Genomic DNA, 23355 nt, shown 5'->3' with positions numbered 1-23355 from the left:
TGGAGGTCTCCCTGTACTTTAGAGCTTTGGCGTCATGGTAGATTATGATTCTGACTGCTTTAAAATAATCCAAAGCCTTTGCCTTGCCCTAGTTCATCCATCGACCAAGTGTTCAAGACCTGTTGCGGGTGACCGGGCCCCTCATGCAGACTGGCGGTCCGGAGACCTTCACACAGCTGACAGGCATCCTGTCTGACCTCCTGTGTGGCTACCCAGAGGGAGGAGGCTCTCGGGTGTTCTCCTTCAATTGGTATGAAGACAATAACTATAAGGCCTTCCTGGGGATTGACTCCATGAGGAAAGATCCTGTCTATTCTTATGACAAAAGAACAAGTAAGTTCCCTGAGTCCTGTGTATAAATCGGGCTCTGATGTTGGTGAAGCTGATGGTTTGACACGTCCAGGTGAAACCAGGGTTGGAGGTGACTCTCCCTTGGTCTTGTTGAGGAGCCTTGAGCAAAGAGGCTTCTCCTCCCAGAAAGTCCAGTTCCCTCATAGGAGGGGGGTGGCGTGCATAAAGAGTTCCGGGTGTGAGCCATGGAAAGAACTGAGACCCACTTGGCAAGGGAACAGAGAGGACATTTCCCACTGATCTGATTGAACTAGGGTTGCGTTCTAGAGGAAGAAAAGAAAGATAAATGAGGAGGCAGCCCAGAGTTGCAAGCCAAGCTCAGGTCACAAGGGCCCTGGCAAGTAAACATGGCTGTGGGATGTTTTTACAAACACAATGCACTGAAAATCTGTGTGTGTAGTACTGAATTACGTTCCACATGGCAAGTCCCTGGCAAGTCCTCTTTCCCACCTTTCACTATTTGTTTTGGCTCCTGTGGGGTAAAGGAGAGTGGAGTGGGGAAGAAATGCAACGGGGTAACCCTCTTGTTAAACATTAAAGAGGCAGCAAGACATGTACGGAAAGTCTTTGGGCCCTAAGATAGCCACACACAACCAAGAAGTTAAGCAGCTAATTGAAGAGAAACTGTTGAGACTAAAGCTGAGATTCCAGCGGGAGGCCTCGTGTGGCCTCTCGGTCCCTTTCATCTCCGAATGGCCTCTGTTCCTTACAATAATCACAAGCAGGCTTCTCAGCCTCCTCCTTCTGAAGCAGAATAAACCACAGGGCAAGCCCCATCCTTTGTTTCTCTGATGAGGCCCTTATTGAGACGAACTGTGGCATTTTGTTACTTACTAATGATGAGCTTGTTATTGGTGGGGTACAGCCTATTAATTTAGGTTATTTGTCAAATCCTCCCGCATAGAGTTGAATAAGACATGTGATGTGAACACACTAATGACCATGTTTAGCTCTGAGCAACGGGAGTTTCAATAAAAACTGTCCCTTCTCTCTGGCAGCGACCTTTTGTAATGCATTGATCCAGAGCCTGGAGTCCAACCCTCTGACCAAAATAGCCTGGAGAGCAGCAAAGCCTCTGCTGATGGGGAAAATCCTCTTTACTCCAGATTCCCCTGCTGCACGCAAGATACTGAAGAACGTAAGGTCCCAGCTGGTCTTGTCCCTTCTATATTGGACCATTCGGAAAAATGAGAGAGGGGGTGGGGTGAAGGGGGGAGAGAGAGAGAGAGAGAGACTGTGCCCTCCTGCTGGGAGGCTTCTGTTTGTTTTTTTGCTAAGTATACTTGGAGTTCCTCTGCCATCCACAGTCATCATCAGGATGCTGTGTGCCCGCACCCCTGCTTGGGTCCTCCCCTCTCTATGCAGCCTACACTGAGGTTTTCTTTCTCAGCACCTGAATTATATCTATAATAGAAGGGTTCACATTGTCTGAATCCCGGCTACCTGAAATAGATAAAGATTGGGAGGAAGAGCATTTGCTCATACAGAGTCCAAATCTAGCTTTAATGGGGTTGTGAGACAGTAGCATCATCAATATTACATGTACCTCTGAGATACTAAGAAATTAGATTCTGTCAGTCTGGGAGGCTGGGAAATAGCAGATTGTTCGTGGGGAAATATCAGTAGACTGAGAAAACTAAGACATGTCCTTGAAAAGCCTTTCCTAAACATTGAGAGTTTGTGACATGAGCAGGAAAGATACAATGAAAGGTTATCTCTCACTTTTTTCTTTCTTTCCATTCTTGTCTCTATCTCTGTCTGGTTTTAGGCCAACTCGACTTTTGAAGAGCTGGAGCATGTCAGGAAGTTGGTCAAAGCCTGGGAAGAAGTGGGACCCCAGATCTGGCACTTCTTTGACAAGAGCACACAGATGACCATGATCAGAGTACGAATGGCAGGGAGAGGGGAGGAGAAGGGTCAAGAAAGTTCCACTTGTTTCCTTGTTCCAGTAAAGGGTTAATCACTGCTGGAGTTAGATCAAGATACAACACGCAGGGCCCAAGGGCACTGGTTCTAGAAGCTGTCACCAAGTAGAGTCACTAACTTTGGGTGGGAAATATGTTTCTTGAATTCTGGAGGAAATGTAAAAACTGCCCCAAGATGAGTGGCTTCGTGAGGTTTCTTGCTTTTATGAATTGAGGGTCTCAGATTCAAAGGGACATTTCCCCAAAGGCCCAGCTCTGTGACTGAAAAGATAGTTGAGTGTGTCTGTCCTCATTTCCAGCTTTGCAAATCCAGGAGATTAGTGTCCTATAGCAGAGATAATTAAAAGAGAACAAAAGATCTATAAGAAAAAGAAAGCTTTCTGTATACCATTTTTCCCGCCCCTCTCCCCCAAGCCCCAACATATGCACCTTCCCTCCATAGAGACCTGTGTATTTGGGGGGAAATGGGACATTGATAGGTATATCTTATGATGGAAGAAAAGCCATTAGCTTTTTAAGGGAGCTTTAGATTCTCTATCCTTCTTCATTAAAAATTGGAAATGGCCCTAGAACAAGACCAAAAATCCTGTGGAATTTCTAAATGCTGTGACTTGATTGCCTCTTCCCAAGGACACCCTGGCGAACCCAACAGTAAAAGCATTTTTGAATAAGCAGTTTGATGAAGATGTTACTGCCGATGCTGTGCTGAACTTCCTTTATAAGGGTCCTCGAGAGAGCCGGGCTGACGACATGGCCACCTTCAGCTGGAGAGACATATTTAACGTCACTGATCATGCTCTACGCCGGGCTAATCAGTACCTGGAGGTAAGGGGCAGCAAGCCACCTGCGGGCCACACTGGGCTCCTTGAAGACAGTGTGGTGGGTGGGGCCAGAGATCTCCTAGCAAGTCAAGTGCTCTCGGGTGTCAGCTCTCATTTTCCCCACTGAAGAAGCAAGAATTCCCCCAGCCCCCAAACAGACATGGATCCTGTTCTCTAACAGCTTATCCACACTGAAAGCAGTTCCTCTGCACATCTCCTGCCTCCTGACAGCTCCCCAACTCCTCCTTCCTTGCAGCCCCTGAAGTGTCTGTGTCTGTTCTGTGTCTGTTCTCGACCCTCTCCTGTCCACCATTGCTTCAGTGGCCATCATTGGCCATCAAACCTCGAGTCTGAGGTCCCATGGCTTGTTGGCCACTCCCACCTCCAGGTTCTGCCGGCACATCAGACTTATGTCCAAAAACAGATTTGTGTTCTCCTTCCCCCCAAAACTTACCCTCTTCTGGCCTTTCTTATCCTGAATACTGCGCTCAGCATTTTTCCAAATTCTCAAGCTAGAGATTTTAGGGTCACCCTTAATTATCTTTCTTTTCCCTCTTCCACGAAACAGCTGTAATTTATTGAGTGTTACTTTGTGCCAAGCACTGGGCTAAGTGCTTTTACACGTGTAAATGAAAATAATTGTAGACTATAGTAAAGAATTTTTAAAAAATATTTATTGGGTAAAAAGAGCTGCTTCCCAGGAGACAGATCAAGTAGCAATCTAAATTGTATTCTGCTGAGACAAAGGGGAGGCTGCCTTTTATAGTGAAAGTTTCTGCCCAGGTTCCCATTTAGGTCCATTTTATATAAACAATGTATCCAAATTTGTACACTTCTGATTGACCTGAATTTCACTGTCCTGACTGGTTGCCATTATGTGGTTATTATGGAGCAGTCCTGATTGGATAGGGCAGATCTTCATCCATTGGTTGAAAGATGAAACCAGTAACTCCCTTATAATAGTTGATTCAGCCCATTTAAAGGAGCAGGGCATAGTGTGGGAAGCTGAGAGTTCAGTCTGAGGGTCTTCCCAACATACAGAGTACGTGAGAAGCCCCTGTCAGCAAACAGTTGCCAAGCCCAGCAGATCAATTCCTTCTCAGGGTTCACATCAAATGAGTCTTTCTTCTCGGGTTTACACACACGTTAGCTCCTTTAATCCTCACAACAGCTCCATGAAGTGTGCACTATGCTCATCCCCATTTTACAGATGTAGAAGTTAAGGATTAAAGATGTTAAATAAGGTCTCATCCCACACCTGCTAGACAGGATGCAGATCTGAGTGTGCCTGGATTCAGAGCTTGCCCTTCTGACCCCTCTCCTGTCTCTGTCGTGTCCACTCGCACGATTATTCTGCACCCAATTCAATGCATGGAGTTTTTTCCTACACCACCAAGCAATTCTCCAACACTAACTGGGTGTCAACTCAGTTCTGACACTGTCTACCTGGAGTGGCATCACATCTCACAGATTAAGGGCTCAGCCCCACAGCACTGCCTACCCCCCAACTTTAAACACCAATCACAAATCCAGGTTATCCAATGGGCTATAGATCAGAGGTTTCCATGACCCCCTTTATGGGTTAGATTAATTTGCTAAAGCAGCTCACAGAACTCAGATTAACAATTTACATACTAGGTTACCAGTTTGTTACAAAAGGGTATATATAACTCAGGGACAGTCAGATGGAAGAGACGCATAGAACAAGGTCATGGGGAAAGAGTGCGGAGTTTCCATGGCCCCTCTGAAGCCCCTCTCCCCAGATCTCCAAGTGTTCACCAATGCTGAAGCTCCCAGAACTGCATCCTATGGGGGTTTTATGGAAGCTTCATTACACAGGCATGACTGATTAAATCACTAGCCCTCTGCCCTCCCAGGAAGGGAGGTAGAAGGAAGGGGAGGGTGGAACTGAAACATCCAACCCAGTAATCACCTGATTGTCCTGGCAACCAGCCCCCATTTTTAGGTGTTTTCCAAAAGTTACCATTAACACAACAAAGACAGCTTTCTGGTGCTCAACACATAGAAAGTTCTAAGGGTTTTAGGAGCTCTGTACCAGAAACAGGAACAAATGCCAAACATGTATTTCTTATTACAAGTCATAGTATCACAGTGAGCTTGGTCTATCTCCTAAATATCTGTCAGCTCCAGCTCTCTGTGGCACAGAAGCTTTGTCGTCTGTCCACCAGCCTATTCTAACTGTTTCCGCTGGGATTCCAAGGTCCAGTTTCTGTTGGCTCAGGCATTTCTCCACACTGACACCAGAGCTACATTCATTCCAAACACATGTCTGCCAGCATCACCTTCACACTTAAAATCTTAATGACTCCATCCCCAAGGAACACAGTCATTCCAAACCTGCCCAGCCCTCCTTCACAGCCATTGCTCACTCACTCCTCTACTCTGGCCTTTTTACCACCCTCAGGCATGCCCTGACCTCTCCTGATTCCACCCTTTGCAAATGTTGTTTGTTCATTTGTTGGAGCCTTTTTGCTTAAACAAAAAAGAGGTGTATCGGTTGACATATCTTGGAAGGTCAGGGCGTCTAGGAATTAAATGTTACCGTGAGACTCTCCGGCTCACCTTGCCACTTGCGTCCTCCCTCTTCCATCTCTGCCAGGCCCTCTTCATTTGATGATGTGTCAGTAACTCATGGCCTTCTGTGGTCATCCTCGCACCAAAAATTCTGCTGGAAGTGGGAGTGGCTTCCCTAGAGTGTAAGCATTACTCCTAGATGGTTCTCTGATTGGCCTGGCTCTTCTACCTGTCCCCGACTCCCTCAGGGGGTTGTGTACCACGATGGGGGTCTGGATCATATGCCCACCACAGGGAAAAGAGAGTTGTCTTCATCTGAATCTCATGGACTGAGCATGGACTGAAGTGGGGGAGACTGTTTCTTCAAAAGAAGAAACATAAGGCAGAAAAGCCTGAGATGACTTTTTCTTCCCCATCTGTTGAGCTTTCCTATTCATTCATTCTTTGAGACTCAGCTCTAAGTGTCATGTCTGCTTCTACTCACTCCTCTGTGCTTCCCTGGCCTTCTCTTCAGACTTCTCTTCGACCCTGTTCATGTTAGATTTGAGTTACCTGTTAATGTGTCCATCTCTGGCTCATCGGCAAGACTGGAGTTACTTGGGGTCAGGGAGAGCATCCCAATTATTTTCAAAATCGTGACCTCAAACTCCCAAAGAACCTCTCCATCTAAGGGCTTGTCACACCTGCCAAGATCAGGGGGGCCAGGTCAGAGCCAGGTCTAGGCCTTGTGTCATCTGGAACCATTAGAAGGTAGGAGATGTTGTGGGCAATAGGGTAAGGAATTAGGGTAAGGGCCCCCAAGAGCAAGCCCCCTCCCTCCGACTCCTGGTTCTGGAGGATAACTAAATAGTGAGAAAAAGCCTGCCTTCATCTGCCCCACAGTGCTTTTGAGGGCTGTCTGCTGCCCCTAGTGCCACCAGAGTTTCACCCGAGTATGGGACCTTCCCTCTAGAACCGTGGAAGTGGCAGCACAGGCTCCCTAGGTGACCTTCCAGAAGGAGCCAGGTGTAACATCAGCAGCAGCTCCAGAGTTCACGTCATTACAAAGTGATTCCCAACCTGTCTGAGGGCAAGAACGACCTTGGGTGCTTTTTACAAAACAGATTCCTAGACACCAACCCAGATCCGCTGACTCAGAATTTCCGCAGATGAGGCCTGGTCATCTGTATATTTGCACACCTATTAGATTGGTGGGGCTTTCAAATCCCCTTGTATAATTACTCAGTTGATGTCACCCTGCCTCTGTCACTAAGTCCCTCTCCTGGCCATGCTTACCACCATCCCCTGCATGGTTATACTATAGGCAGAACTCTTGACGGGGGCGTGGATGGAGGAGAAGGGGTCTATTCTTTTATTCTTGCAGAAGGGAGTTCAGTGGTTCTCACAATGGTTTTGACAGGTACTGTCAGTAATAAAGAATACTTCTTGTCAAGTGTTTGACTTGACATTTGCATGGTGGCATAAAGGTCATGTTTCCTTGAAGGATTATTGTTTTTCTGTGTAGCTTATGCTTAATGTAGCACCAGGCACCCAACAGATACTTAATATATATCAACTGCTTAAATGGTTAAGAAGTCAGTTTCCGGAGCCAGGCCGCCTGGGTTCAAATCCCTGCTAGTTGTGCCTCTGTTTCCCCCATTTGTAAGACGGGGATATTAATCGTTCTTTCCTAATAAGCCTGTGATGAGAATTGAGTTAATTCATGCCAAGCACTTGGAATAGTTCCTGGCATACAGTAAGCACTTAATAAATATTAACTTTTAAACAAAATACAAACCAACAAAATTACTGCTTAAGAGGAGGAAAATGGCATTAGTGAAATCAGGCCCAGCCACTCCTGATCCTTCTCTGCTGATTACAAAGCTGCTGATTCCATCCAGCTTCAACCCCCAACACTTCCTGAGGACTCTGCAATCCCATCAGCAGAGCGAAGTGCTCCCAGGCAAAGGCCTGGTGGCCACAGGTCAGGTCAGTTGCCTCCCCCAGGGGTTCCTAAGAGGGGTTGTGATGGGGCCAAACTCTCAGCAGGTGATTATGATGAAGTTTCTGATCTTCCTGCCCTTTTGGGAGGGAGGAGGGAAGTGGGGGGAGGGGTGACATGAACCAAAAGGAGAAGGTAGGAGGGGGAAATGTGCAGTGAGGAAAAATAACAATCATTGCAGTGGGTCCTGGATTTCTCTGCTGTTCTTGTGTGTTGGAAATTCTGGAAGAGCCTTGGAGACCCTCAATCCCATTCTCTGGACTGCCGAGGAGCAGACAGGGCATGAAAACCCCTCGTAGGCGGCTCTAAGGGTCTCTCCAGGACAGGGCAGCAAGTGTGTTCCTTCACAGACTGTTAACAGCTTGACTGAGGCTCTCCTTTTCAGTAATATGACTTGTCTGAAGATCTGTGAGAGCTTCCTGGACCAGCCTCTATGCTTAGTTCCCTACTTATGACAAAAAAGAAAAAAAATCCTTTAAGGAAAAGTAAGCAAAAAAAATTTTTTTAATGAAAAGCATGTCAGTCTAGGTGCACTTAGATTGATATTGAGCAGTAATAGAAGTTCTGAGAACTAAGATCAACGACCTTTAAGCCTTTTGTCATTATAGGAAAAGGAGTGATTCATTAGGTTGTCTCTTCAACTAACAGAAGGGCTAAATCCCCTTTCTTTCTGCTTGGATTGAGGCCTTGGTTACTGGACATTCCATTGAGTGGCCTGGAGGAGGGCCATTCCCCAGGAGCCACCTTGCTGGGTCACTTGTATGTGATATTAGACTACTGCTGGTGGAAACTTCTCACCCATCCAGTGAGGACAAATGGGTCTGGATCTCTGCTTCTTATTAGCTGAGTCGCCCTAAGAAAGTCACTTTACCTTCTAAGGCTCAAGTCTCTTACCTGTAAAATCCAGGTAGTAACACAACGGACCTTACAGGGTTGTTGTTAACAAAATAAGAGAAGCGTGCCGGTGGTTAATAGTGTTTCACACTCATGCCATTGATCAGTTAGGCACGATTGTAAATCCTCTGCCTTCCAGTCCTCATCTGTTAGGAGGCGGTGGTGATATCCTCCTTTCCAGGTGGCTGTGAGGATGAAATGGGAAAAGGCTGGGCACACAGCAGACGTTCGGTGCATAGCAGCTCTTACTATTAACCTCCTGAATGTCTCCCCCTGAACCACAGACCAAGTAAAGAATGTGCCTTTTCTCAGATTCCAAACTTTGTGTACACATCAACCAGGGACTGTGAAGCTACTCTTTATATTAACTCTAGTGAATCGGCTTAGAATCAGGAATGTCAGACCATTCCTGAGGGCCCAGTAGATTGGGCAGCGTTCTGGCGCTTCTGTAGATGAAGGTCCAGTCCTCTGGACCTTTTCTTGTCCTTGGAGCACCTCCTCAGTAAGAGGCTTCTACAACCTCATTCATCCCATAACCATGTTCTGTCTATTCCCTGAGGCCCAGCCTTCAGCAGCAGAGAAATTAATGAATGATACGCAGACCTTCTGGTCAGAAGGTAGACAGTGGACTAGGGAAAGGGGTGATGGTGACATCTGGGGAGCTTCATATCTCTAACATGTGGGAAGATTCATTTCTATAGGCCTTCTGATCATCCTCTTCTCCACATCTAAGGAGACCAAGGGCAAATGAGTCTTCATATCGGTAAATCTCTTAAACTAGTATGTGTTTACTTGTATAGTCATCATTTACATGTGTCTTATTCATGTATTTTTTTCTTCCGGAGAAAAGCACATTTAGAAGAATGAATAATGTATCTCACTGATTACCCTTGCGTTAAAACAAACATACACACCCCTCCCCTTTGATTTCTTTGTTTAGGGAAATGTTAGGCCTGGCACAACTGCAATACTATTTAGAGGTCACAGTGTATTCTAAGTTCATAGCATATTTGAATTTCAGGTCTTGAATTTCACATCAGGAAGCTGAATTCAGCCAAACTTTAATATGATAATAGCTCTGGTCAAGGCATAAAATTGTGCATTAACCAGTCACAACTACCTTTCTCTATGTCTTGGAAAAACATGTATTTATTAACTGTTTGTTGCTGTGCTGTCCAACACAATCAGTATATGTGCATAACTCTTTATTATCTACTTGGTGATTATCTTGTTGATGAATTGTCAGTAGTGGGATATTTTGTACTACTTTTCCTTTATACTTGGCATGCTCCTGGCCACATGCCACCACCACACAACCAGAATGTACTCGGGGAGTGTATTTTTCAGGCTAGATTAAGAAAAAATAAAAATAGAATTGGGAAGATAAAGCTACTGATCCTATAATGTTCTTTAGCGTCAAATGGATAGATGTTTGCGGAGTATCTTTCCTATTGCTTTCTTCTGTTGATTCGTTGATGCCACACATGCACTGGCAGGCTAAGGAAAAGTTGGAGGAGAGGTAGGCAAGGTACATAAGTCTACACCATGAGTGCAGTATTATTTCAAGAGCTGTGAGCTGGATCATTAGCAACTCATGGGCAATAGTCTCATTTAATGCCTCATCAGTCTCTCAGAAACATGGAACTGGGCTGAGTAAAGAGGACACAGGTGGGGGTGAGCTGGGGTCATGGGTGGAGGGAAGGGACTGGTACTTGAGCCTGCTATGAGCCAGTCACTACATCAGGCATTTTTACATGTCACCTCACGCAGGGCTCCTAACTACCTGCTCAGGAGGCATGATTGTTGTCATTCATAGAATTAAAAACTGATGTGCCTGACATACCACAGCAGATGAGCAGGGGTTCCAGAATTCTAGGTCACACCTGTCTGACTCCGATGAGGATGTTCTTTCTCTCATAATATGAGGGGCCCGTTAGTAGGGGACTTAGGAAGAATTGTTCAGATAAATTGTATAATGAGTCTTATTCATATACATCAATTATTTGATAATCCTGGGAATGACTGACACTATTTTGATTGGGTCTTTACTGCTAGGTTTATGGTAGAAAACCAACATGATTTGAGCTCATTTAGTCATTCGTTCATATATTTGCATGTATTGACTACCTACATCTGAATAAATACAATTAATCCCTAACCCCTAGAAGCTCACTTTCTATGGGGACAGATAAGCATGGCGTGAAATAGCACCATGGTAGTGGGATCTCAGAGGACATCTAGAACAGTCATTCAATCTGATGGAATAGAAACAGGTTGCCGAAATCCAAGGTCACAATGTCACAGATCCTCCAAGGATTGTCAGTCCTTCCTCCAGATGATCTCTGAAATCCCTCCTTCCTCTCCCTCTCTATGTAAGGCCTGTACCATTTCTCCTCACTGGTCTCTGGGCCTCCAGATACTCGCTCCTTCCATTCAGTTCCCACGCTGCCTCCAGTGAGATCTTTCCAAAACCCCAGTGTCTCCATGGTGTTCCCACCTAAAGCTCCTCAGCGGCCCCTCATTACTGTAATGGTGAAATCCATCCCAGGCTAGCCACTTCATGACTCTTCCACGGTAGATGGGACGGCATGCAGCTCTGGGCCTCCCGCCTGACTGGCTCACCTGCTGCCTCTTCTGCTCCCCTACAGGACTCAGCTCCTGTCTTTCAGGCCTTCTATGCACCATATTCCCTCCATCGTAGCCCTTGAGAATTACTTGTTCATATGCCTCCCCACCCCCACAGGTCTGAACCCCTGAGGGTCCAAATTGTCTTAATTTATCTTTTGATTTCCCAATTTACCTTAGTGGAGCTGCACTGGCATAAAATAGACACCCATAAATGCCAAATTAAAAATGAAAACACATTTATGCGGGGCCTTAAAGATTGAATTTGCTGGCCAAGCAAGGCGGAAAGGCCATTTCAGGCAGAAGGAAAAGCATTCGCAAAGCGCAGGGGTGTGACTCTGTAAGACAAGTTCCAGAGAAGCAGATAGTGTGGGCAGGGCTGTGGCTGCACATCAAGGAAGTGGGTGGGCGTGGGAGGAGCAGCAGCGTCCAGAGACGGGGCTGGAAAGGGCAGCGGGCCTGGCTGTGAGCAGCTTCATCCTGCAGTGACCACGTTGTCTCGCGCACTTATTTATGGGTTCTGTGATGGTGGGCAACATCCTGAAAACTGGGGTGACACTGGAGCTGCAGTCTTGGTGGTGTTCCCCGGGCCGGGTGATCTAGGTGTTCAGGACCAGAATATGCTCTGATTGGCCAGTGCCCGGCTCTGCTGACGATTAAATATTTTTAATATAGTAGCACCTACTTCCCAGAGTTTTTGGAATGATTAAAGATGAAAGCTTTGCGAGCTGAAGTCCCCGGCAGTTGTCAGCCAGGTTGTTCTGTCTTCCCTTGGAGCCCGCTAGACAGCAAGACTTACCCGGGGGCCTTGTCCCAGGGTGAGGCTTTGTGCTCCAACGTGCCTTTTTATTTGTTTCTTTATTGTGTTTGTTTATTTTAGAAACAGACATTTTTTAACAGCTGTGCATTTCCTGTCCCTTTGTTTCCCAGTCGGTACATTTCCTCACTCTTTGTGATGGAACGCTTTTAGATGTCTAGTCACGGGCCCAATGTGTTGGATAAAATTTATTGCACTGCCTTGGGCCTCTGTCTCACCATCAGAAGCAACTCAAACAGCCCAAAGCTATTTTATCCGTTGGCTTTTTCCATGTGGTGGGATATGAATCTTGAGTATTACAGTCTAGATCTGCCAGGAAATTCATTCTGGGATGTTTGCCCACATCCACTGGCATTTTTCTAAAGGAATGGCAGGTGTCTACGTTAACACCAGCAGGACCACTTCAGGCCTCCATTGGCACCATCGGCCACTTTGTTCTCAGCCTGAGTTTGGAAGTTCAAGATGTAAGAGGCAGGATTATAGAACCAACATCTCTAAGGGTGGGTACAGGGCCTCCCTTCTCCCTGAAGACTCACCCGCCACATGTCCTGGGTATATTCGTCAAAATGTGTCAGCCTGGGTGCCAGGCCCCTTTGATTATCAACTTCAAACAAAAAGTGAGATTTTCTTTATTTCTTTGCTTCCACTGGGCAACGTTTCCCACTTAATAGATAATTTAATTTATCTATTACTTAATGTGTTTGAATTAGAGTCAGAGAGGTCACAGTTGAAGAAGGAAGCCTGCTGCTACTGTGGCTTCTTCTCCCAAGGTGGTGTTTGATTTAGCTGTGTAAACAAATGATTGCATTCTCCAGCGGTCTTGGTCTTGAACACAGCTGCCTGCCCTGGAGAGAGAGCTCCAACCTCTGCTGCCAGGGTGAACTCTGCTTACTGGTGACTATCAGCAAAACCACCAACAGAGAATTGTAGGACTTGTGTGGACTTCACATGGTGGCAGCCCTGCCACCTGGGTTTTGCTACAGCAGTTGGGAACTGAAGGGGACAAAGAAACTCCTTTTCTTGGTCAACTGTCTTTGGCTATCACAGAGCTATAGGGTTCTCTTTGAGTTGGTGATCTCTGGTTGTGCAATTTGCCCAGAATCTGCCTCGGAGGCGTGAGACACTGTCTTCTTATTCACTGACAATGCCCTTTGAATTCTTCTCCCCATAGTGGTGCTGTCTTTATATTGTATTCCTTACACTGGCCGGTTCTTATCGGCCTCTACTCTTCCCTAACATCCATGATCACACAGTTTCTCTCTGTGTAGAACTAAATAGCTTTTACAGATAGACTCCAGGGCCTCAGCCTCATTAGAATTTACTATGTTTTAACTTACAGCTAATCAGACCAGACCAAATACATATGTCAAAATCAATGACCTTGGCTAAGGGTTTAATCATTCATCTTTGCCTCCCAAATACACTCATGCACACACACGAATAGACACACTCATTCACCACAATTTTAACTTCAGGGACCAGAGCAAGTACCAGCAGGGAATGAGGCCACTTGGCTATGAAGTAAGTGGCCTCCGCGTAAGAATGCAAGGGTGCACGTGAGTTATACCTCAGAGGACAGCCCAGGGACTTCTGACTCAAGTCCAAGGCAGCTTCCACCATTGCTCAGCCTTGACCTCAAGCAGATTTGGTGAGTTTGACACTCTGGATTAGCTTCATGACACCTTCCTCTGGGTGGAGTTGTCTGATTTTCATCTAATGGCCTGTTAGCTGCTAGTGAACACCAGTGGGTTAGTCCTCCCCTCCTCCCCTCCCGCCATTGCTCAGGTGGGGTGCGGGGCTTTGGCTTCTGTCCATAGCATTGTTCTAACCAGATGCAGTGCTGCAGATCAGCTCAGGATGAGTTGTGTTCCTAGACATATTATTTAAAGAAAATAACTGCCTTCCTCCCTGGATAAACAGCTGTCATGAATGAAAGGTAACCTGACAGGGGCTTAAAGCCATTAGACTCTGTTGACTTTCAAGATGTTTTGCAAAAGCAGTAATAAAAATGGCATTTATTGAGACAGTTTAACTATGTGGTTAAAACACAGGCTCTATCCGGAGGATGTTCACTATGGCTCATTGGGCCTCATAAGTGAGCTTGGAGTGAGAATTGTAACTGACTTCCTCAGGTGGTTGTGAGAATTCAAAGGCTTAATCCAAGCAAAGCCCTTGGACAAGTTTGGGACACATGGTAAGCCTTCAATAAGCATCAGCTTTTGTTCTTACCAGGAGGCACTGGCTGGCTTCACGAATGCTGTCATGTGATTCTTAAAACAGACTTTTGACGTCGGGCATATCTCAGTTCTACAGAGAGGGAAACAGAGGCCACACAGGTAGGAAACAGCAGAGTGGGGATGGCCTCCGAGGCTGTTTGCCTCTTAAACGTTATGCTATCCCACTTTCCAAGATGGGGAAGATAACCAAACTTTGAAAATGGGTCAGATGTTTCAGGGTAGAAATGAGTGTTTGCAAACCTTTTAAGTTTTGTTTTTCCAGAGAGTATCAGGGTACCAATCTAGGGGGACACAGCAGGAAACATGACTGTGAATCAGGCAGCTGTGCCTGATAAAACAGCCAGGATGGAGCCCACGTCACCACAGGACTCAACAATGTCACTGAAAACATCAGCCGCTTATTCCCGTATGGATTTCCCTTTAAGACATGAAAGGGGAGTTCAAAGAGCGTGGGCTAGCCAGCTCAGAAAGTCACATTATGAAAATGTATTTGTTTTTATTAGCTGTTTTGCTTCACTGAGAGTTATTAGCATCTTAGCAAAAATTCGCTTTTTACTAATTTCTCCTGGTTTATCATCTGTGTCTGGGGTGCACAGGATTGCTTTCAAAACACGCAGCTGTAAAGCTGTATTTCTTGGAGTATTCGAGGCTTCTAAATTTAAATCAATTTGATTCAGTAAACACTAATCTAGTTGCTTTCATGAGAAAATAGTAAGTATTCCAGAGACCACAGTGAACAAGACGTGGCCTCTGGCCTCAAGGATCTTATTGCAGCTAGAGCGGTGCTGACCTATACAGTAACCAGCAGCCACAGGCAGCTTTTTAAATTTAAATTAATTAAAGTGAAAAATTCAGATGCACTAGCCACATTTCAAGTGCTCAGTGGCCAAATGTGGTTACTGGCCACCATATCGGATAGGGCAGATAGAGAACAGTTCCACATTCTAGAAAGTTCTACAACATTCCACACAGTGCTACTCTAGGACAAGAGATCTTCCTGTTCAGGAATTCTGTTGACCCTACTTTGTGCTTAAGAATGTGACTTACTCTTAGAGCAATATGTGGGGAACAGCACCACCCTCAGGCTTGACACTTGAAGACATGGATTCGGGTTCTGCTTCTGACCTATACAGACCCTTTGCCCCTCACCTCTCTGATGCCAGTTTCCTCACAGGAAGCAAGGACGTCAGACCACAAGATTTCTGCAACTTCTTTTGTCCAAATGCCCTGTAATGCTGTGAGTGAATTGGTAGAGCAACGTGTATGTGTGAGTGTGTGTGTGAGACAACATGCTACAACTAAAAGAAACTGCAAAGAAAAATTGCATCTCCCAAAATAATTTTGCTTTTTATTTTACAAATCTAATTTCAGATTCACTCTGATTGTCAATTCTAAAATTTTGTATATGTAGGACGAAACTAGCCAAACTGACTTAAAAAATGAGATTATTTCATTATTCGTCTTTGTAGAATGCCGAGGTCTCCCTAGAAGAAACATAAGTGTGTGTGTGTGTGTGTGTGTGTGTGTGTGTGTGTGTTTTAAATATACCCTAGCAGTTCCATTTTGATGCCTCCTTGCCCAAGCAGCATACTGCCAACTCTGTCCCCATAGCAGTGTTGTTGAGCTAAGTCCTGACAAACATTGGCAGCTTGATCTTGGCGCCAGAATACATATTAGATTCCGCACCAAGAAAAGGGGGAGGGAAAGCATAAAGTAGCAAATCTTATATTATTTCTGTGTAGAAAACAATGAACATTTATTAAGGACCTTTGGTACTTAAGTCCTCCATCTCCTTTAAGCAGTGGCTAGTGTTAGTCTGGGCAACGCCTGTTTGCAAAAGCATAGCTGGCTAAAGAAAGTTTATCATTTCCCTTAACTCTGTGACTACACTGACTGGTATTTCTTTAAAAAGTATCAATTCCATTTCCTTTTCAAATAACTATCTTCTTAGTATGGTGTCCCTGAAGCCTTAGCCCTATAGATTTTCTCCTGTACCTGTATTCCTCGTTTTCATATCAGCTGGAAAACTAGTAACTTCCTTTGTTTTCTTTCTTTTCATCTAGAAGACTGAGAACATTACTGGGGACTGGCTCCCAGGGTTTGCAGCCTGAGGCAGGACATTTAGTTCTTAAGGCTCCAGGAAGGTGGGTTTGGAACAACGCTGTCAGTATAGAGTTCTGGCTGACCGTCTGATGCCCTGGGGTGGGATTCAGCAGTGAGGGGTTTTCAGTGAATGAGTTGGGTTTGCCGGCTTCGGCTTCTTACGGACCAGTGCAGTGGGAGCGTGGGTCTCTGGTCAGGTCCTTATGAGTGCTCAGTCCACCTTTCTCACTTCTTCGTTTCTCCTGGTAACTGTTGTGGGAGCAACGGAACTGGGGAAGTGAGCCTCTTTGAGCCTAAGTCTCCGGGACTGCAAAGTGGGGATAAATACTAACTGTGCTCTCCGACTTTACAAGACAGTTGTGAGCATCTGGGGGGCCTGTGGACCCGGCTCTACCTGTGGCTCCTGGTGTGGGGGGAAGAACTCAGGGCCTGGAGTGGGGATGTGGGGAGAGAATCCAGAGTCTGCCCCTTTCATGCTGCCTGACCTCTGGCAGGTCTCCTTCTGTTCAGTTTCCTCTTCAGTAAAATGAGGATTCCAGGTAACTCAGCCTCTGTGATAATGAATTTGTTCCTTTAAGCCTGCATTACATCATCCACAGCCTCTGAGCCGCTCTTCCTGCTTCCCCTTGCCCCCCACCACCCAGTGATCGTTCAGAAACATGATCTGGTCCCATATATCATACCCCTGCTGAAAAGCCTACAGTGACTCCTTAGGGCTTCTGAGGGTTTGCTCACAACATGCTTGATTTTAGCACGGAAAGCCTCATGTCCCAGGAAACCCCTCTGTGAGTTGGTCACACTACGAAGTCCAGCACAGCAACTGGTCCAGTCCCCACCTACCGTCCCAGGGTTCATCTCTCATCACTCAGCTCTGTTCACCTATGCGCTTCTCTGCACGTTGGAACTACCTGATGAGCATTTGACAAAACCTGGTGCATTGGCCCTGCCTCCTGAGAACCTGACTTCATTGCTTGGAGTGGGGCCTGAGAGTGGGTGTCTTTTTAAAGCTCTCCAGTGGCTCAAAAGCACAACCAAGGATGGGAACCACTGCTCTGTTTTTCCAGATCTCCAGATAACCCATGTTCCCTGTGCCTGAGCAGACATTTCCCCTGCTTTCCTCCTGTAAGTGAATTCCTGCTCATCTTCCTTATTATACTCAGGAGTCTTTTCCTCCAGGCAGCCCTCCTGCACCCCTCCAGGTAGACTTAGGTGCATTCCTCCACTAGGTTCCCTGACTACCCTGGGCTTGCTTTCATCAGAGCTCAATCATTCTGCTTTACGATTGGTGGTTTATTCCAACCCTCTTCTTCATTAGATCTTGAATTTCCTTCAGGAAGAGATTTTATCTTTCCTCCTTGTAGCCCTGGAGCCGAGCAGGCTCTGGCACATTGCAGGCTCTCAGTAAGTACTTGGTGAACAAATTAATCAAGACAAGGCCATCTGACCTCTTGTGAGTTACATTCTAAGAAAGAAACAGTGACACAATAACCCTAGTGTATTATAGGAACAAGAGGTTAGGGAAAAAACAGATCCAAGTACACTATAATACTTTAACAAATCTATAAAAGTGGGCAACGCTAATATTCAAGTTAAAAGAAATTCTTAGTTTTGCTCTTTTGTGGGTAATGATTTCATTTTTTTCTCTTCCAGGGGGGGAAAAAAGACACATTAGGAAATTCCTCCTTTACCAGTATTACTGGTCATAAAATTGTGATTGGAAATGATTCTCTCACTAACTCATTTTGACCTTCTGGTATTTTCTTTCTTCCTCCTTGATCTTCCCTCAGCTGGCCATCCTAGTGTGTTTGCAGAGTGGCAGAAATGTTCACTGTTTCTCTCTCGCTTTAAAAATCTTTTATCGGCAGGCTTTCTGATCTTCAAAGCAGCCTGCATTTAATGTGATCCACACTCCCTAGACTCCCCATGCTGGGGAGTGGAGAGCTGTGAGTATTTTTGTCATTTTGACGACTTGCGTATTTGGACAGCCTTGGACAGCCGGAGAGTACAGTTCTCACTAAAACTGCAGGATTTAAAGCAAGTCAGCATTTCCTAGCTCCCTTTCACCTATAAATCTAGACACATTGAAAAATTGACACCAGACTCTGGAGTTAAGTAAACAGTAAGTTTATAGGTCCCCTTGCATTTGACCCATCCCCTGGGGCAGCAGCCTGCCCTTTATTGCAGTTGAGTCTTTGCAATTGGTGTTCTTCAGTCTCTCAACCTTTGCGATTATCTGCAGTGCTTGATCCTGGACAAGTTCGAAAGCTATGATGACGAAATTCAGCTCACACAACGAGCCCTGTCTCTGCTGGAAGAAAACAGGTTCTGGGCTGGTGTGGTATTCCCTGACATGTATCCCTGGACCAGCTCCCTACCACGCCACGTGAAGTACAAGATCCGGATGGACATAAATGTGGTGGAGAAAACCAATAAGATCAAGGACAGGTGATGTTTTGGGCAATCTCAGAAGGCCCTGGGCACCCCCCGGGATGTATGAGGCAAGGAGAGGAAACACTCATTTCCTCCAATGGCAGGAGAGTCACTTGGAAACGTACAGAAACACTGTGGCACCAAAGAACTAAACTAACCAGTTGGTGGGACCAGGAGAGCTCAGCTACCCTGTCTTCACACCCTCAACTCTGCACTTGTCCCTTTCTGGCCTTTGTGCAACTTGGAGATAGAAACTTCTAGATACTGAGTTACCTTCACATAGAGATTCTGCCAGTGGGGTTTCTCCAAAGTCACTGGCAAATTACTTTTGGTACAGAGTAAGGGCTGAGACTGGACTCAGCCTCTAAATTCATGATATGAAATTAAATAAGAGGAAATAAGAAATTTTGTAAAGCTCAAATCAGAGTCTTTGAATGAAAGCAATTATGAACCACACTGTGGCTAATATTCATAACTGAGATTTAAAACATGAACTAGAAAATAGAATCAGATAGCTTGGAAAATGTTTAGGGCCAGGTTTCAAGAGAGTGAGTGCTGAGTCACCTCGTGTTTGTGAAGTGTGTGTGAGCTGTCCATTCCCACACACCCTTTGCCCCCCACTGCGGTTTCTTCTTAGGTACTGGGATTCTGGTCCCCGAGCTGATCCCATGGAAGATTTCCGATACATCTGGGGAGGCTTTGCCTACCTGCAGGACATGGTTGAACAGGGAATCACGAGGAGTCAGGCCCCAGCTGAGGTTCCAGTTGGAATTTACCTCCAGCAGATGCCTTACCCCTGTTTCGTGAATGACTCGTGAGTGGGAGGCGCCCAGTCCCGTTTCTGGACAAGCTAATTGGGTGGCTGGGTGGGGTGGGTGCTCCCCAGCCTTCAAACTCTTTGGAGAGAAACCGGGGACTGGGACCGGCTTGGGGAGAATGGAGCTCTGACCGAGGAACCTGCTTCTGCCAGGCTCCGGGCAGGGCCAGATAGACAAGTGAAGTGGCAGGGAGAAGGGAGTTGGCGTTTTGGATAGAAAAGGGAAGGTGAAAATTAAAGCAAGGGAAGTGAGGTTAGGGGAGGGGACAAAGGCTCTTTAAATTTCTACTGCGTAGTATGTTTGGTATGTGGAAGGATTCTGGCCAGAGTGTTTGCCCAATGATTGCCAAATTAGCAAATGAGGACTCTGCATCACAAGTAGGTCCGGTTCCTAGGAGCCTCGGAATAATGCAGCTCCTTCCATAATTAACATTCCCATGATGTATACTTAATGAAAAGGTAGAGGAATGTGTTGGATGAGCTCATGTTGTCCCTCCCTGCCCACCCGTATCCCCAGGCCTGAACATTTGTTGGCCAGTAGCAAGCTAAGCAAGTAGCTTACTGTTTTCTGAATGTTCATTTGAAGGATGATAGAAAGAGGAACAGAGAGGCCGAGGGGCTTGGGAGGGCTCACTTACCATGGTGGGTGGGGGCAGAACCCTACAATGGGCTTAGGGACTCAACACCTAGAAGAAAACTGGGAAGTTCACCATAGTCTACATGTGTGACTGCAGGGTTCAGGGATGAGAGAAACACGCACCACCTAAAGAAAGGAAGAGTCAAATTGCCAGCTGGCAAAACAGTAAAATAAAGCCAAGGATGGGCACAGGAAACTCCCTCTCAACATCCTAGTCCGATCGGTTCTCCTTCCTCAGCTCCACAGAAGATTAAAGAGATAACAGTGGCTATTCTGCAGTCAGTTTGGGTTTGGACAATACACACAGATGTGAAGTGGTGCCAGGGAGCAAAGGCCCAATTCCACTTTTAGAATCAGAATAGGAGTGGCTTGCAGGGAACTGGGGGTAACAGCCAGGAGGCAGTAGGGATTCTGGCCATTCAGTGTGGGAGAGCCCTCTGGTGGCAGTTCTCAGAAGAGCAGGCTCTATGAATTTATGGTTCTCTCCCTAGGGCCATCTTGAGTGAAACCCTCCCGTGCTGTAATTGGGCCCTTCCTGTGATACCCAATAGTTTTCAATAGATAATAATTCCAGGGGCTTTACTAGCACATCAAGCACAGGGACATCATGTGTAAAGCTCAGAATAAAGTAATTCCATGTTATAAATCTACCTTGCTTTCTGAAATGGATATCCATGGATTTATGCCATAGGTGCATGGCTGGTGGAATCAGTGGCTGGTGGGATCACTGATTATTTATTGATAGCCTCCTGAAAGTGCCACACTCATTAGTTATTTTGTGCCTCATCCTGCATAACTGGGGTTTGATCCTCCCGGGTAGACCGTGCTACATGGCTGACCCCCTTGGGGAGCCCAATTATTGATCTCACCACCACCAGTTCCCTTTATAGTCCACCTTCTTGGCCTTCAGTGTCAGTTAACATATATCTGTCTACTCCAGTCACATGCCACAGCAAGTCTGCAGTCTTCTCCTAGGAGATCTTACAAGTAGGTATATACCGTGTAACAAACATAGTATGTTTTATTTAGACATTTTACTTATAGGGCATTCATCTAGGCTGACTAAAAAGCTACCACCTTGTTGTAAAGGAAAACTAATCCTTCAGGGCAAAGTGCTATGTATTAAGACTCAAGCCTATTTTTCTACCTTTCCTTTCACCTGGGCTTTGTTCTCAACGCATTCGCTCAAAACAATTTACTCCACCTCTACCAGGTACAGGGCATTCTGCTATTCTGCTTCTCTCCTCTTGCTTCAGTTTCCTGATCATCCTGAACCGCTGTTTCCCTATCTTCATGGTGCTGGCCTGGATCTACTCCATCTCCATGACTGTGAAGAACATCGTCTTGGAAAAGGAGTTGAGACTAAAGGAGATGTTGAAAAATCAGGGTGTCTCCAACACCGTGATTTGGTGTGCCTGGTTCCTGGACAGCTTCTCTGTCATGTCAATGAGCATCTTCCTCCTGACAATATTTATCATGGTAAGCCAGACGGAGAAGGCCCAGGAATTTTCCAATAGCTTTGTCCCTCCAATCTTTCTTTCTGTTGATGAACTTGTGCCTGGATCTGGCCACCAAGGATAGCATGACATGTAGCTGCCCAGCCATTTCAGACAAGGTGGAAGATACTGGGAGAGACAAAGTCTTCCTCAAGGAGCCAATGTATCATAACACCTTCCCTGCTCCCACTCGCTGCCCAGGGAACCACAGTCTACATAGATTATCCAGCCCCTTTCCATGAACTATCTGGAGAAGCTGCTGTTAGCAGAGCCCAGCATAGGGTGATTATATGTGCAAAGGGTTCTCTCTTTCCAAACAGAAGAAATGAGTCTAAGGAGTGTTTTCTTGGGGTCACTGCCCCAACCACCAGGTGGGGTGGGAATGTGGAGAGCTTTTTCACCATATTAGAAGAGGAGATCTCAACTGTTGATTAATTATCTTTGTGGTCTCACCACTAACGTCTTGACCACTGAACATTCTGCTGAGATTCTGCAGAATCTCCAACATCTCTCTGTTTCAAAGGATGGAATTTGGAGTCTATCCTTTCTCAGTGATAGGAGTTTTCATAGCCTCAGATAGCATGCACAAGCCCATCCTTTGCAAAAGTGCAGTTCCTCACAAGCTAGGTTTGGAAATAAAACATTATTTCACAATTATTTCAGATTATTTCACACTGCTATCCTTCATTTTTAGTGCCTCCACAGTAGATGATTTTTTTGTACTTGTAGAATGATAAGGACATAAATCTAGGTAGTTTTTATATTTATTTGATGGGATTTGATATAAGTTTTAGACTTCAGGCTTTGCAATCTCCTGATACAGTGTCTCCAAGCTTGTTCTGCCTCTTTACCATCATCATATTACGTGACCCTTTGCACGAGGCGGGCTGACCCGCAGACTCTGGTTAAGTGTGTTCCAGCCATGCTAGACCATACATGGTGCCTATTTGATCCAGGAATGTTCCATCACATATCCTGTCCAACCAACACATACCCATTTAAACCTTGCCCCTTCTCTTTTCAGTAAAATGTGCTAAGTCTGAGGGGTTTTGATTTTACTGTTGCACTGAGATCTAGTGAGCTGTGGCCTTAGCCAAACCCTGTGCTAGAGCCTTATCAAAACCAATGCTGATGTGGAGGTCATTCTGCTCAACCTGACCCAACCCAGCTGTGACTTTAAATATGCAAAGGATCTCAGAGCTCCACAGAGATGAGGGGAGAAGCTGAGTACTTTGTCTTCCTTTAAGGGTCTCATTCCTTCTCATCCTTAAGTCTGCTACTTGCGCCACTACCAAGACATTTGTGCCCTCAGAACTATAGGAGTCAAAATGCAAAACATCATTATGCAAAACACTTATGCATAAACATGTGCAACATCTTGCAATGGCCATGAGACTTGTGTCTGATAAGTGACACTGAGATCTGCCTTCCTAAGAATGAGCATTAGGACTTCAAAGCTTCTAGGATGTGAGGTAAAGAATGTTCACCAAGAGTTTCGTGCACAAAAGTGTTTCTCCTTGTGGGAACCAGAACATTGTTCTAGTAATGACGGAAACAGAGCCTTCCACACCAAAATAGGATTTTCCTTTGAATGACACGCCCGTCTTTCCCTAGTCCTTCTTTCTCACCTCGACTATGCAGGAAAGAAGCTGGAAGCTGGTACAATGGAAAGGTTCCTTTGTTAAT

General features: G+C 45.7%; 1 protein-coding gene across 1 annotated transcript in view; it reads left to right on the top strand.

Annotated features, from left to right (window-relative positions):
• ABCA4 (ATP binding cassette subfamily A member 4) overlaps window positions 1–23355 on the top strand; it is a 106250-nt gene that overhangs the window by 27570 nt on the left and 55325 nt on the right. The window contains exons 5-11 of the mRNA XM_019752592.2: window positions 93–333; window positions 1350–1489; window positions 2120–2236; window positions 2907–3101; window positions 18529–18734; window positions 19357–19533; window positions 21430–21652. Coding sequence (XP_019608151.2) covers window positions 93–333; window positions 1350–1489; window positions 2120–2236; window positions 2907–3101; window positions 18529–18734; window positions 19357–19533; window positions 21430–21652 — 1299 coding nt within the window. The remainder of the gene's footprint in view (window positions 1–92; window positions 334–1349; window positions 1490–2119; window positions 2237–2906; window positions 3102–18528; window positions 18735–19356; window positions 19534–21429; window positions 21653–23355) is intronic.

This window comes from Rhinolophus sinicus, linkage group LG06 (assembly GCF_036562045.2).
Source record: "Rhinolophus sinicus isolate RSC01 linkage group LG06, ASM3656204v1, whole genome shotgun sequence".
Taxonomy (NCBI): domain Eukaryota; kingdom Metazoa; phylum Chordata; class Mammalia; order Chiroptera; family Rhinolophidae; genus Rhinolophus; species Rhinolophus sinicus.
Note: the sequence above shows the minus strand (reverse complement) of the source record. Positions and strands in the feature narration are given on the sequence as shown.